The sequence below is a fragment of the Arachis ipaensis genome, chromosome B2 (genome assembly GCF_059453495.1).
Source record: "Arachis ipaensis isolate K30076 ecotype BB chromosome B2, ASM5945349v1, whole genome shotgun sequence".
Classification (NCBI taxonomy): domain Eukaryota; kingdom Viridiplantae; phylum Streptophyta; class Magnoliopsida; order Fabales; family Fabaceae; genus Arachis; species Arachis ipaensis.
This window is the reverse complement of record NC_142437.1, coordinates 11,487,181-11,501,213: the sequence shown is the minus strand read 5'-3', so window position 1 is coordinate 11,501,213 and position 14,033 is coordinate 11,487,181. Positions and strand designations below refer to the sequence as shown.

The following is a 14,033-nucleotide window of genomic DNA, read 5'->3' as shown; positions in this document are numbered from 1 at the left end:
CAACTTTCACGTCGCTTCCCCAGAAGAATTAATTAGTATAACTTCTCCATAGCCTTTTATAAAATGGAGACTGGACCTACTCGAGCCTTTTCCTCAAGTGCCTGGACAAGTTAAATATCTCATAGTGGGAGTAGACTATTTCACAAAATGGATTGAAGCAGAGCCTTTAGCCACCATCACAGCACAAAGAAGTCGAAAGTTCCTTTATAAGAATATCATTACTAGGTTTGGAGTCCCTAACTCCATCACCACAAATAATGGTACTCAAATTACTAACACTACATTCAGAAACTTGGTATCTAGCATGAAGATCAAGCATCAGTTCACCTCGGTCGAGCACTCTCAAGAAAATGGGCAAGCCGAGGCTGCTAACAAGGTTACATTAGCAAGGCTTAAGAAAAGACTTCAAGAAGCAAAGGGAGCTTGGACTGAAGAGCTCCCCCAAGTATTGTGGGCCTACCGAACCACACCTCTTTCCACTACTGGAGAGACACCCTTTCAACTTACCTACGGTATAGAAGCCATGATCCCTATAGAGATCAACGAGCAAAGTCCAAGGGTGAGATTTTACGACGAGGTCGGCAATGTTCAAGTGCAAAAAGAAGAACCTGAGTTGCTCCCCGAAGTCCGAGAACAAGCCCAAATACGAGAAGCAGCATTGAAGTAAAGGATGACGAACATATACAACAAAAAAGTCATTCGAAGAAGCTTCGACTCAGACGACTTGGTTCTTATCAGAAATGACATCGGCGTAAACAAGTCGGGCGAAGGAAAGCTTGCTGCAAATTGGAAAGGACCCTACAAGATAATTGAAGTCTTAGGAAAAGGGTAGTATAAGGTGTCCGACCTAGAAGGATCAGAGCTTCCCAGATCGTGGCACGCTTGCAATATGAAGAGATATTACAGCTAGAAGCGAACCTCGCTCCCTGATGTACTCTTTTTCCTGACTTTATGGTTTTTTCCAAAAAAGGAGTTTTCCTAGAGGAGATTTTAACGAGGCATCACAGCAAGGACTAGGGGGCAGCAATTCCCACCCCTTAGTAGCAAAAGCATCTTTATAAAGCCATATTACATTTAATAATAATATCTCTCTTTATATTATCTTATTTCTCTTTAAAATTTCCTTTTTCCATTATTACGATATGCATTGACTTAAACTCAAAAAAGCGCAAGAATCCGTTGACCGATGATGCGTGAGCATCTTTCCTATCTTTTCCTAGTGAATTTGTATTTAATTTGTTGAGTTTAATCAATAATTAATTATCTTTTAGCCACTATAGATTTTATTTTGATTCGTGTGCAATTCTGTTTATTTTAAGTAGCATTTGGCTGGATTTGATGGAGTTTCCGCAGAAAAAGAGAAGAAGGCGAATGATGCTGTCAACCCTGACCTCTGTACACTCAAACCTGAATAACTCGAGCTACAGAGGTCCAATGGATGTGATTTCAGTGGCTTTGGAAAGATAACTTCCAGAGCTTTCCAACGATATATAATAATTCACACTTTTCTCCCACCAATTCGACCAAGGCTGCGCCTAACTTGAGATTTCTCAAGTTAGGCGCAAGACAACAACAACACGCAACCATAGGCGTGACTCCTCAAGTAAGGCGCACGAATTCTCCAAGTAAGGCACATAATCATTCAAGTGAACTCAAAACCATGCGTCCAAGCTCAAGTAAGGCGCAAGAATTAAATCTTGCATGATTAAAATAGTTAGTAAAAAAAGTCAATCAAGGAAAATAGATAGTGAAGCCTTAACTGTTTCTCCATATATTATTCACAACTTGTATACTGCTTGCTTTCTAATATTCTGAATTTATTGTTAATGCTTTTGAATCTTCAAACACCCGCAAAAAATTTAGTGCGGAATTTACAACCACAAACTAACCGGCAAATGCACCGGGTCGTACCAAGTAGTACCTCAACTAAATGAGGGTCGATCCCACGAAGATTGATGGATCAAGCAAAAATGGTTGATTAATTTACGTAGTTAGCCAAACAGAAAATGGTGTTTGAAGATTCAAAATCATTAACGATAAATTCAGAATATTAGAAAGCAAGCAGTATACAAGTTGTGAATAATATATGGAAAAACAGTTAAGGCTTCAGAGTTATCTATTTTCCTGATTGACTTTTCTTACTAACTATTTTAATCATGCAAGATTTAATTCATGGCAAACCATATGTGACTAAACCTTAATTCTTTAGACCTTTTTAGTCTCCTCTAACTCTCATCAACCGCCAATTCCTTGGTCAATTCATTCCAACTAGAGGGTGAAGTTCAATTCTAGTTATATGCCACAGAAATTCTAATTACCCAAATATAAGAGGATTATATGTCACGTATCCTGTTAAATGCAGATAATTAGAAATTTAGGAGAATATATTTTCAAGTTGTTGTTCAAGTAAAGAGCTTTTCCAAGTTATACAAGAACTCAATTAGAAAGAGGGTCATACTTCCGTTCCACCCAAATTCATAAGATAACGAACGAAAACAATTCTTGAATTATAAATCAGTACATGAATTAAACTAGAGAAACAATAGAATCAATCCATATAATAGACAAAGCTCCTAACCTTAACAGTGGAGGTTTAGTTGCTCATGGTTTAGAGTGGAAACTAGGATTCTCTTAAACTGTAAATTGGAACGAGGTGGAATAATAGAAGAGAAGTTTCTTTTTCCCTTTTATATCTAATTCTAATTAATTTAAAATCTATTTTATAAAACTAAAATAATATCTTTTCCTATTTTAAAATAAAATACAAATTTAAATCAGAATTAATTAAATCTTCGAGCACTCCTAATTTGGACGCTGGGACCACCAATCATGCACCTTACTTGGTGAACTTCTATGCCTAACTTGAGTTGTTGTTGTGCATTGCGCGTGCTTGTTAGCGTCTTGCACCTTACTCAAGTAAGGCGCAAGGTATCCTTGAGTAAGGTGCAAGACACTAACAAGCACGCGCAATGCACAACAACAACTCAAGTTAGGCGTAGAAGTTCACCAAGTAAGGCGCATGATTGGTGGTCTCAGCGTCCGAATAAGAAGTGCTCGAAGATTTAATTAATTCTTATTTAAATTTGTATTTTATTTTAAAATAGGAAAAGATATTATTTTAGTTTTATAAAATACATTTTAAATTAATTAGGATTAGATATAAAAGGGAAAAAGAAACTTCTCTTCTATTATTCCACCTCATTCCAATTTACAGTTTAAGAGAATTCTAGTTTCCACTCTGAACCATGAGCAACTAAACCTCCACTGTTAAGGTTAGGAGCTCTGTCTATTATATGGATTGATTCTATTGTTTCTCTAGTTTAATTCATGTACTGATTTATAATTCAAGAATTGTTTTTGTTCATTATCTTATGAATTTGGGTGGAACGGAAGTATGACCCTCTTTCTAATTGAGTTCTTGTATAACTTAGAAAAGCTCTTTACTTGAGCAACAACTTGAAAATAATTTCTCCTAAATTCTAATTATCTGGACTTAACGGGATACGTGACATATAATCCTCTTATATTTGGATAATTAGGATTTTTGTGGCATAATAACTAGAATTAAACTTCACCCTCTAATTGGAATTAATTGACCAAGGAATTGACGGTTGATGAGAGTTAGAGGAGACTAAAAAGGTCTAAGAAATTAGGGTTTAGTCACATATAGTTTGCCATGAATTAAATCTTGCATGATTAAAATAGTTAGTAAGAAAAATCAATCCAGAAAATAGATAACTCTGAAGCCTTAACTGTTTCTCTATATATTATTCTCAACTTATTTACTGTCTGTCTTCTAATATTCTGAATTTACTATTTAATGCTTTTGAAATCTCAAACACCATTTTCTGTTTGTCTGATTAAGCCAATCACTCAATCATTATTGCTTGATCTATCAATCTTTGTGGGATCGACCCTCACTCACCTGAGATATTATTTGGTACGAACCGGTGCACTTATCGATTAATTTATGGTTATAAATTTTACAAACCGACCTACATAGTCGGCAAGATAAAGCGACGAGTCACAAGTCAGGTTCCTGATGCCTCACATCAAGTCAGGCGCACCAAAACCTTGAGTTAGGCGCAGCCCCCCTCCCTTACTAACTACCCCCCGTTCATTGAATTCTCTAATTCTAGACCAAATCATTCCATTCCTAAACTAAATCCTGTTTGATTCCATCCCCACACCCGAGCCTTATTCCTTTTCCTTTTTCCCTTCCATTCCCAATCGCATCACAACTTTGTTTTACCTTTGACCGAAAGCCCTCCCCCTTCCACCCTCATCCCTTAATATATATATATATACCCCTTCTTATATATATATATATATATATATATACGACCCCCCCCCTCCCCTTTTTTATATATATAAATAAATAAATAAATTAGTAAATAAATCACTATATATATAAATTTAAAAAAAATACAAAAAAAGAAATAAAATAAAATAAAATTAAAAAATATATATTTCAATTATTTTAATATTTTTTGTCCTTTTATCATTTTCTTCTTCTTTTGCAATAATATTTGTTGTTACTCCTCCGTACATCTTTTTATGTCCCTCCCTATTTTCAGTTTTTTTTTTTTTTTTTTTGCTTGAGGACAAGCAAACTTTTAACTTTGGTGTTGTCGCTTCGCTTGTGGCTTTTCTGTTTATTTTAATGGCACCAAAGGGAGGTAAATCATCTTCACGGAGAAGCACAACCTGAAGAATGAGACGGCCACTAGGATACCTGAGGTGGTTGAGTTCCTTTCATTCTATATTTCCTTCCATTCTTATTATGTTATATTCCTGTTTTCTGCTGTTTTACTTGAATGTCTGCATGATCCTTTGTTATTTCAATTTCTATGTTCTAGTTTAGTTCTACTATTTTAAAATTTTCTGTTATTTGCTTTAATGTTGAAAGGTGTCTCATGTATTGTCCACTAAACTTGAAATCAAAAAGAAAGAAGAAAAGATGTAATGCATGAGAAATTGAGTTTAATTTTAAGAGTAGTCTCATTTATCCAAATGTGGTGGTATTTTCTGTGACTCTGAATGCATGACATGAACAGTGCATATTTAAATTTGAATAAAAAAATGTTAATGTACAAGGAACAGAAATTTAGAGAACTATTATGAATTCTCTGCAATAAGTGAAAGTTTAATCCTTGAAGTAGAAGAAACAGTAAAAGAAAAATAAAAGCAAGGTCCAAGGCTCTGAGCATCAATGACTAGGGAGGTCAGACATGATTAAAAGCTCAAAGAGTTGTTTCCCTGGTCATATGCTTGTGGTGTGATTGTGTCAAGTAATCCTTGAGATAGAACACCAAGAGTCGAGATCAAATGCATTTAACAGAGTATGCCAAAGGCTTTGAGCACTACTGTCTGGGAGTAACTGAAAGAAAAATCAGAACTTAAAGAGAGTTCCCTAGTTAAGTGCTTGTGGTGTTTTTGTGTCAAGTAAAACTTGAGACAAAACATTTAAAGTCACGGCTAGGCTCAAGGTGCAAAGCACCAAAGAAAAGAGAATCAAAAGAAATTTGCTGTGTTCAAGGATTAAATTGAAGTACAAAAGATTAGAGAATTCATAATATTATCCAAATTCTAATTCCGAATGACAATGACATCCTTCTAAATCAAAGGAGAATGGGATGCCAGAACTATTCAGGATTGCGGTTGTAAACCCTAATATAAGAAGAGACATGAGCTTAATCAAACTCTCATTCTCATGCAAATTCACATCCTAAGCCTATATTAGTTTGGTTGCTTGAGGACAAGCAATAATTCAAGTTTGGTGTTGTGATGCGTGAGCATCTTTCCTATCTTTTTCTAGTGAATTTGCATTTAATTTGTTGAGTTTAATCAAGAATTAATTATCTTTTATCCACTATGGATGTTACTTTGAGTCGTGTGTAATTCTGTTTATTTTAGGTAGCATTTGGCTGTATTTGATGGAGTTTTCACAGAAAAAAAGAAGAAGGCGAATGATGCTGTCAACCTGATCTCTCTGCACTCGAACCTGAATAACTCGAGCTACAGAGGTCCAATGGACGTGATTTTAGTGGCGTTGGAAAGCAAACTTCTAGAGCTTTCCAATGATATATAATAGTCCACATTTTCTCCCACCAATTTGGCCAAGGCTGCGCCTAACTTGAGATTTCTCAAGTTAGGCGCAAGACAACAACAACATGCAACTATAGGCGTGACTCCTCAAGTAAGGCACACAAATTCTCCAAGTAAGGCACAGAATCATTCAAGTGAACTCAAAACCATGCATCCAAGCTCAAGTAAGGTGCAAGGTATCCTTGAGTAAGGCGCAAGACACTAACAAGCATGCACAATGCACAACAACAACTCAAGTTAGGCGCAGAAGTTCACCAAGTAAGGCGCATGATTGGTGGTCCCAGCGTCCGAATTAGGAGTGCTCGAAGATTAACTAATTTTGATTTAAATTTGTATTTTATTTTAAAATAGGAAAAGATATTATTTTAATTTTAGAAAATAGATTTTAAATTAATTAGGATTAGATATAAAAGGAAAAAAGAAACTTCTCTTCTATTATTCCACCTCATTCCAATTTACAATTTAAGAGAATCCTAGTTTCCACTATGAACCATGAGCAACTAAACATCCACTGTTAAGGTTAGGAGCTCTGTCTATTGTTTCTCTAGTTTAATTCATGTACTGATTTATAATTCAAGAATTATTTTCGTTCGTTATCTTATGAATTTGGGTGGAACGGAAGTATAACCCTCTTTCTAATTGAGTTCTTGTATAACTTGGAAAAGCTCTTTACTTGAACAACAGCTTGAAAATAATTTCTCCTAAATTCTAATTATCTGGACTTAACGGGATACGTGACATATAATCCTCTTATATTTGGATAATTAGGATTTTTGTGGCATAATAACTAGAATTAAACTTCACCATCTAATTGGAATTAATTGACCAAGAAATTGGCGGTTGATGAGAGTTAGAGGAGACTAAAAAGGTCTAAGGAATTAGGGTTTAGTCACATATAGTTTGCCATGAATTAAATCTTGCATGATTAAAATAGTTAGTAAGAAAAATCAATCCAGAAAATAGATAACTCTGAAGCCTTAACTGTTTCTCCATATATTATTCTCAACTTATTTACTGCATGTCTTCTGATATTCTGAATTTACTGTTTAATGCTTTTGAAATCTCAAACACCATTTTCTGTTTGTCTGACTAAGCCAATCACTCGATCATTGTTGCTTGATCCATCAATCCTCGTGGGATCGACCCTCACTCACCTGAGGTATTACTTGGTACGACCTGGTGCACTTGCCGGTTAGTTTGTGGTTATAAATTCCGCACCAACCGACCTACATGGTCGGCAAGATAAAGCGACAAGGCACAAGTCAGTGTAAAGAGGTTATAAAAAATGATTATGGCAAGCTCGGACACGATATAGCTTATGACTTACAAGTTGGAAAGCCCGAGCAGAGTAAAATACATCACAAGAATAACCTAAGTTATATAAACGATTCAACAGACAAAGCAAAATTGAACGTACAAGGTCAGAGTAATGGAAAACAAAGAGATGTGAGAGTTCCTTAGGGAATCAACGATAAAAGCTTTTCATAAAGACTTTGCCAAAGAAAAACATTACTTAGCAAAAAGGTTTTCTCATAACTTAAAAGGCTTCACATAGTAAAAGCTTTCTGTCCAAAAATCAAAACAAAGGTTTTTTCAAAAAAACCTTGTAAAGGCCTTAAATCATTCAACAAAAGTTTTCAAATAAACGCAGCGTTATCACATAAACAATAAAACGATTACTTTGTTAAAGGTCCTGCCCAAAAAAGGACCAGAAACAACAATTGTTGTTAAAGACCCTATAAAAAGGACCCAATGTTAAGGAACCTCAAGCAAAGTATACAAATAAATATAAAAAGATTTCATAAAAAGGACCCACAAGTCAGGCCTTAAAATAGCTTCAATCACTTCAGATCAAGAAGGGGGTTCAAATCATCTCCAAGAGAGGAAGTCGGAGCTGCAGTCGTGGAAGTCGGAGGGGTCGGAAGCATCTCTTCGGAAGTAGTGGTCGGAGCTTCGCCTGGATGAAAAGAAGAACTCGGCAGGAACCCTTCCATCTACTCAGCCTCAGGAGAAGGAGATTCAATAATGCGCTGCCCACGAGTCTTCAAATCAGATTCTGTCTCAGGACGAAGAGGAGAAACTATCTCTCCATTGACAACCACTTTATCGGGGCAAAGGGGAGAAAGGTCCAAGTCGGGAGCAATCACTCCGACTTGTTCCTTAAACACCCTAAACATCTATTCAAGACTCTCAACAATGGAGTCCTCCAAGTCCTGATAGGCCTCCCGATTCAGGTCCAGCTATTTTTTCAGATCAAGATTATCCGAAAAGAGCCTAACATAATTTTTCTCAGACTTCTCCTTCAACCCCTCAGTCATAGCACATTGGCCCATTAATTTTTTCTCCCTCCCCTGGAGTTGGACAAGCTCTTCCTTCAACCAAGAATTCTCCTCCTGCAGCCTCTTCTCCTCTTCCTGATACATGACAATCCTCCCTTCAAGGTCTTCTATGGATTTTTTAGAAGCACTTAAGGGAGCCTTGTTAAAAATATCAAGAAGAGAAGTATAGACCCCGGCAGTCCAAATTCCCCCCCGAATTAGAACCTGAAGATGGTTTCGAAGGGAAGCATCATCCATAGAAAATTAACTGTATGGAAGGATGTGCTTCCTCGCGAATTTTGGACCATCAAAACTGGCCTCCCCAGCAATAGAGGAACCGGTCTCCGAGGTCTTGCATTTTTTATTCTCAGGTTCTGGAGGGGGCTGAATCGGGAGGACAGGGGAAGGAGGAGGAAGAGGAGGAGTAGGAATAGGATTTACCAAAATCGGCCTGGAAGAAGAGGTCCCCAAACCAGACCCATGGGAGAGAAGATTGCTAAAAGTTCCAACTTTCTGGGCGTCAGCTCGGGCACGAGCCTTCCTCTTCGCCTCCTGCACCTTCTGGTAAGCAGCGCTCGACCCACTTTTCACCATTTCCCAAAGAAAAAAAACTTGGTTAGTATACAAGTTGGAATAAATACAAGTCGGAAGTTATCGAAATTAGCACCAAAGAGATAAAAAAAAAACTACCTAGCTCGATCCGTACAAAATTTGGAGAGCCAAGAAGAAATTTCTTGGTATCCAGGTTTGGAGCCCGCCCCCAAGCCTCTCGGAAAAACCCAACAATAGCCTCCTCTATTTCATCCAAGTTAGTTAGATCATATTTCTCTATAGGAGAGGTCTCGAACCAGTACAGGAGAAATCGGGGCTCGTTATTTTCGTTTGGAAAAAAAAGGTGATGGTCCTCTACAGCCTGGATCTTGAAGAAAAGTTTTTGAAATCATGGAAAGATTCATCAAAGATGGAAAATACTTTCCGGCCTTGAATAGCTCGGAAAGACACCCACTGTTGTTTGTTTTGTTTATTTGAAGCACTGAAAGGCTTAGTCAGGTGAAAAAGGTAGAAAAAGATTCGTAAAGAAGTCAGGAAGTCAAGCTCTTGGCTAATGAGTTGGTATATTTTTAGGAAACCCCAAGAATTGGGGTAGAGTTGGGTAGGAGCCACCCGGCAATGAGATAAAACCTTTACCTCAAAGTCGGAAAAACGGAAAGTAACCCCCAAGCGGGTGAAGAGGCGGTCATACATGAAAAAGAAGTGGGGGTCAGAATCATCAGTCCTCCCACAGCAAACCCGATCCTCAGGGTCTGGTGCTACTAACTCATACTTAGGTTCATCAGCATCAAGACTACAGATACTATGGTATTTTCGGAGTTCGATCATAAAAACGTTATCCACTACAGAGCTTTCAAAAAGAACTGAGGCATCTACCCATCTTAAGAGAGTCTCAGGGATACGAGAAGACATTTTTCAATAATGAGGAAGTGTATATAAAAGTGATAAAACCTACAAGGAAAAAGAAACCATAAAAAAACAGGGCTCTCGAAGATAAGACACTTCTTCTAAAACAAACAAAGAAAGCAGTCAATAGCGGCAAAAGAAATTATTTTTGTAAAAAAGAAAATGCAAAAATCCCAGAATTTCTTACTACAAATAACAAAAATGCATTAAAGATACAAGACCCCTCTCCGACATACAGTATATCAAGCAAAGATAAAGAAAATACTGTAAAAATGAAAAGAGGGTGCAAAGAACTAACCTTTGTGAAAAAGATAAAGAAAAATCCCAAGTACGACGCTGCAGAATAGCAAAGAGAAAGAGCCCAAGGGTTTGAGTAAGAAAATGAAGGAGCAGAAAGAGAAAACTTCAAAGAGAAGACAAAAGAAAATGAAGAAAGAGGAGGGAAAGACATTTATAAGGTGTTAGGGGCATTATCATCAAGTGACCCCCTCATTAAGGGAGCGCACCGTTACCAATGTAACCGCCCTCCACTCATAAATGCGAAAAGCCAAAGCGACGGGACAGTTCATAATTTGAAATCATGCCTTTCCAGAAACCAAAATCACGTCGGTTTTCCGACGTGATGGTAAGAAGCCAACTCGAATATTCCTGAATCCAATACTCGAATCCAACTCACAAAAAGATATCGGAATCGAGTAGGGGCACTGTTCATACCCTGTCCCAAGTAATAAGCCAGGCCCAAACTAAGTTAAGAGGCCCAATCCAAAAGGTTGGCCTTCACTGTTTGTCCGAGCTCCTTAAAGAGGTCAGAGTCAACGCCAGAAGGCAGCCAATACTTATCTAAGTGAATAACTGCCTCCTAAAATCTCTCACCCACTTCTAGAAGAGATATCCCAACAACCCTAAGATAAAGGGACAGTTATCCACCCCCAGAAGTGGAACTACTTCAACGGTGGTTATTGGATCATCACCTATAAATACACTGATAAACTCAGGTAAAATCAAGTTCCAATTCATTCAAAACCTGCTTACCCTTTTGCTGACTTAGGCATCGGAGTGTCTTTGCAGGTACCACCCGCCATTCTTCGAAACATACAACTCAGACGGCGGCTCCCAGACTCGAACAAGTCGGAGACCACCCCCCTTTAATGTTTGGGTCTTCCCTTCAAAGCCCAACCATCGAGTTCTAGGTAAGGCCCGAAACAAGAATCAACAATATGGACATAGTCCATCTCATTAGCTAGCTACCCTTCTCTCTTCTATTTAAAGAACTAAAAATTCTGTTCAAGATCTCCAATACACCAAACAAATTTCTCCTTTAAAATAATATTATTTTATTTTAATATTTATATTTTAATTCTATCCAATAAAAGTACAATTTATTTATACTTATCAAAATAATTGATAATATAGACATATAAAATTTTAATTTTTGAAATAGAAATGAATAAAGATACAACGATGCTATGTGCATACACAAAAAACAGTTACTTGTATAAAATACATATTAAAATATAAAATACACATTAAAAGTGAAACAACACAAATACTTATACGCAAATATATAATGACTAATTTTTTATGTGTATATATAAAATTTTTAGTAAAGATAATTTGACCTATAAATAACTGCAAATCTTAAAATTTGTATAAATTTATAACGAATATTTTCATGTGATTAAACTTTTATTATTTCACAAAATATTTTTCTATTCATATTTGTAATTATGTATTTAAAATTGTTTTATAATATTTATTAACAGCTGTTATCATTTATTTGAGTCATCATTCTAGTTTTCGTAATTTTCAAAACCATAATGCAAACCTCGGAAGCATGATAGGGGAGCCTAAGCAAAGAAACAACTACATATGTCTTATCTCTTCTCTAAACATACAAGTCATCTTTATCGAAGTTTTAAACATATATGCCATTGTCAACTCTGTTCTTAGAACAATCTCTCACAACTTCTACACAAACCATACTCCTCTAAAATTGGAGGTCACTTTTATTTTCTACAAGTACAGTTTCAATAACTTCAAAATAATACACACACCTCACATCATGTACGAAAATACAAAATAATAATACTTTCATGTCACTTAAAAGCCATTCACACTTCTTCTCTGTAAGATTACAGGGAACTTATTTCATGCACACCACATTTCAACAATAAAGAAACAACCACTTTATTATTTGAACAGTTGTTGTCATGATGTGATCCACTTTTGCTCTTGCTGCATTTGGAGTCCCATACAACCTTCAACATAAAATTTCATAAACAGGTATGTAAGATATTTGCAAAAAGTAAAAACAGTTTTAGAATTGAAAGAAAAGAAATTAAATAAGATTCTTCATGTGTTGAATTACAACCACCCAAACCAAGTCACATTTACAACGCAAGGTCTAATGCGTTTATTTTGTGTTTTCATTTTCAATGTTTCTTATTTTCAGAATTTTGTGAAGAAAAAACAACCGAAAGTGAAAACGGAAAACAGAATTTTATTATTTTTACTGTTTTTACCTTTTTCTTTCATAAAATTCTGAAAATAAATAAATAAATAAATAAATAAATCAAACACACCCTTCAATATTTGCTATCTCTGCAAAAAACTCACCTAGAGATACTTTGTTATAAAGATGTCAGACATGTTCTAGAAGAAGATCGAATGAGAATCAATTGTGAATTCAGTGTATATCTAACTTATATATCAAGTCACGTATGTATTACTCAATGTTGAATGAATCTTTTTCACAATTACTCTCTTCAAAGTATCAAAATAATTCAGGTGGAATAAACATCAACCAATTGTGGCTGTGGCTAATTAATATTCACAAAGGACAACAATCATTAGATGATGAACAGAGCCATCACTAATGAAAATTAAAATAATCAAAAACTGAACCAGTACAATTTTCTTGAATGTTTAGCTTCCAACTAGTGCACTGCAGCACGGGAAAAAAAAACATATACTATGAGCAGATAGACATGGTGTAATTAGTTAATATCAGTTACCAGCATATGTAGTTCTTACCCTTGAGAATTAACTTAGCTCATTAGACAATATTCCCTCCATTTTAAACTTATTGCCCAATTAGACAAAGTGGTGTATTAAAAAACCAACATATCCAAATAAACAGTTATTTAAGTTTGAATTGGGTAGTATTGAATAGTATGTATACACTTACGAATAAGTCGTGTGAGTGAGATTTTGATTGTGCTAACTTAAGGTTGCTTCCTTTCCTTTTTCTCAAACTGTTGCTGGATCACAGTATTCAGATCAACTTTGGACAAATGCTCTTCATCTATATCCACATTTCGTAGCTTGTGTGCTACCACCAGATTACCGCGAGAGAAAGTTTCCATGCACTTGCACTCGGTGATCGTAACATTCATCAACCACCGGAACTTCAAAGTTGAGTTCCCTGTGTAGAAGCTTCCAAGTCTTGGTAACTTGCTGAGAGACAGGTTCCAGAGTTCCGGGAATATCACTTGATCATCTGGTTTATCACTCTCTTCATGTGCCACTACGGTTTCCAGCAATTCACAGTTGGAAACAGATATCTCGTCCAATGCAACCAAACGTTTGGCAGTTGAGGATGTGAACAAGTATTGCAATCTTGCACAACCCTCTACATGCAGTTCAGTCAAGCAGGAGAAAGATTGTACAGTAGATGGTACCAAATTTGTCAAACAACTGCATTCCAAGACTTTCAAGACCTTGAGATTTTCAAGAAGTGGGGCCACCCAACTGTGCTCCAACCCTATGGATTTGAGCTTGTATAGATTTTTAAGCTCCAATTTTTTAAGCTGTGAAAGGATTTTGGTATGTTGTTCTAGCTCAGGCCTTTGCGAGTGGAATAACGCTTCAAAAGCACTGTCTATCAGGCGTAGCTTTTTTATATTGGGTAGTGGCACCTTTGTAAAGAAATCATTTGGAAATGTATCTGAATCATCATTAAAACTCTGCAAAGTGAGGGTTTTTATTTTTTGGAGGTCCACATGAGGTAGTTCTTGCTCAATCATAATGATGTCTTCCTTATTCAGGGACAGTTTCACCAACTGAAGGGCAACCTAGGATAAGAAATCAATAAGAAATTAAGATAGGGACAATGTCCATTTAATTTACCTTTTCTAGAATTTAGTTATT

At 36.3% G+C, this 14,033-nt stretch overlaps 2 protein-coding genes across 4 annotated transcripts in view; one reads left to right on the top strand and one right to left on the bottom strand.

Annotated features, from left to right (window-relative positions):
• Positions 1 to 304: 304 nt before the first annotated feature.
• LOC148573033 (uncharacterized) lies at positions 305 to 667 on the top strand. Its single transcript, XM_088505636.1, has one exon. The coding sequence runs from the start codon at positions 305 to 307 to the stop codon at positions 665 to 667; it is 363 nt and encodes a 120-aa protein (XP_088361762.1).
• An 11,065-nt stretch (positions 668 to 11,732) lies between these two features.
• LOC107624974 (uncharacterized) overlaps positions 11,733 to 14,033 on the bottom strand; it is a 38,014-nt gene continuing 35,713 nt past the window's right edge. For all 3 annotated transcript variants that reach the window (XM_088504822.1, XM_088504820.1, XM_088504823.1), the window contains 2 exons: positions 13,072 to 13,957; positions 11,733 to 12,142 (listed from right to left, as the gene is read on the bottom strand). In XM_088504822.1, coding sequence (XP_088360948.1) covers positions 13,109 to 13,957 — 849 coding nt within the window. In that variant the 3' untranslated portion in view covers positions 11,733 to 12,142; positions 13,072 to 13,108. The remainder of the gene's footprint in view (positions 12,143 to 13,071; positions 13,958 to 14,033) is intronic.

Excerpts from the sequence above, each read along its gene's own strand:
- LOC148573033 (XM_088505636.1), top strand. The coding sequence starts at position 305 with ATGAAGATCAAGCATCAGTTCACCTCGGTCGAGCACTCTCAAGAAAAT.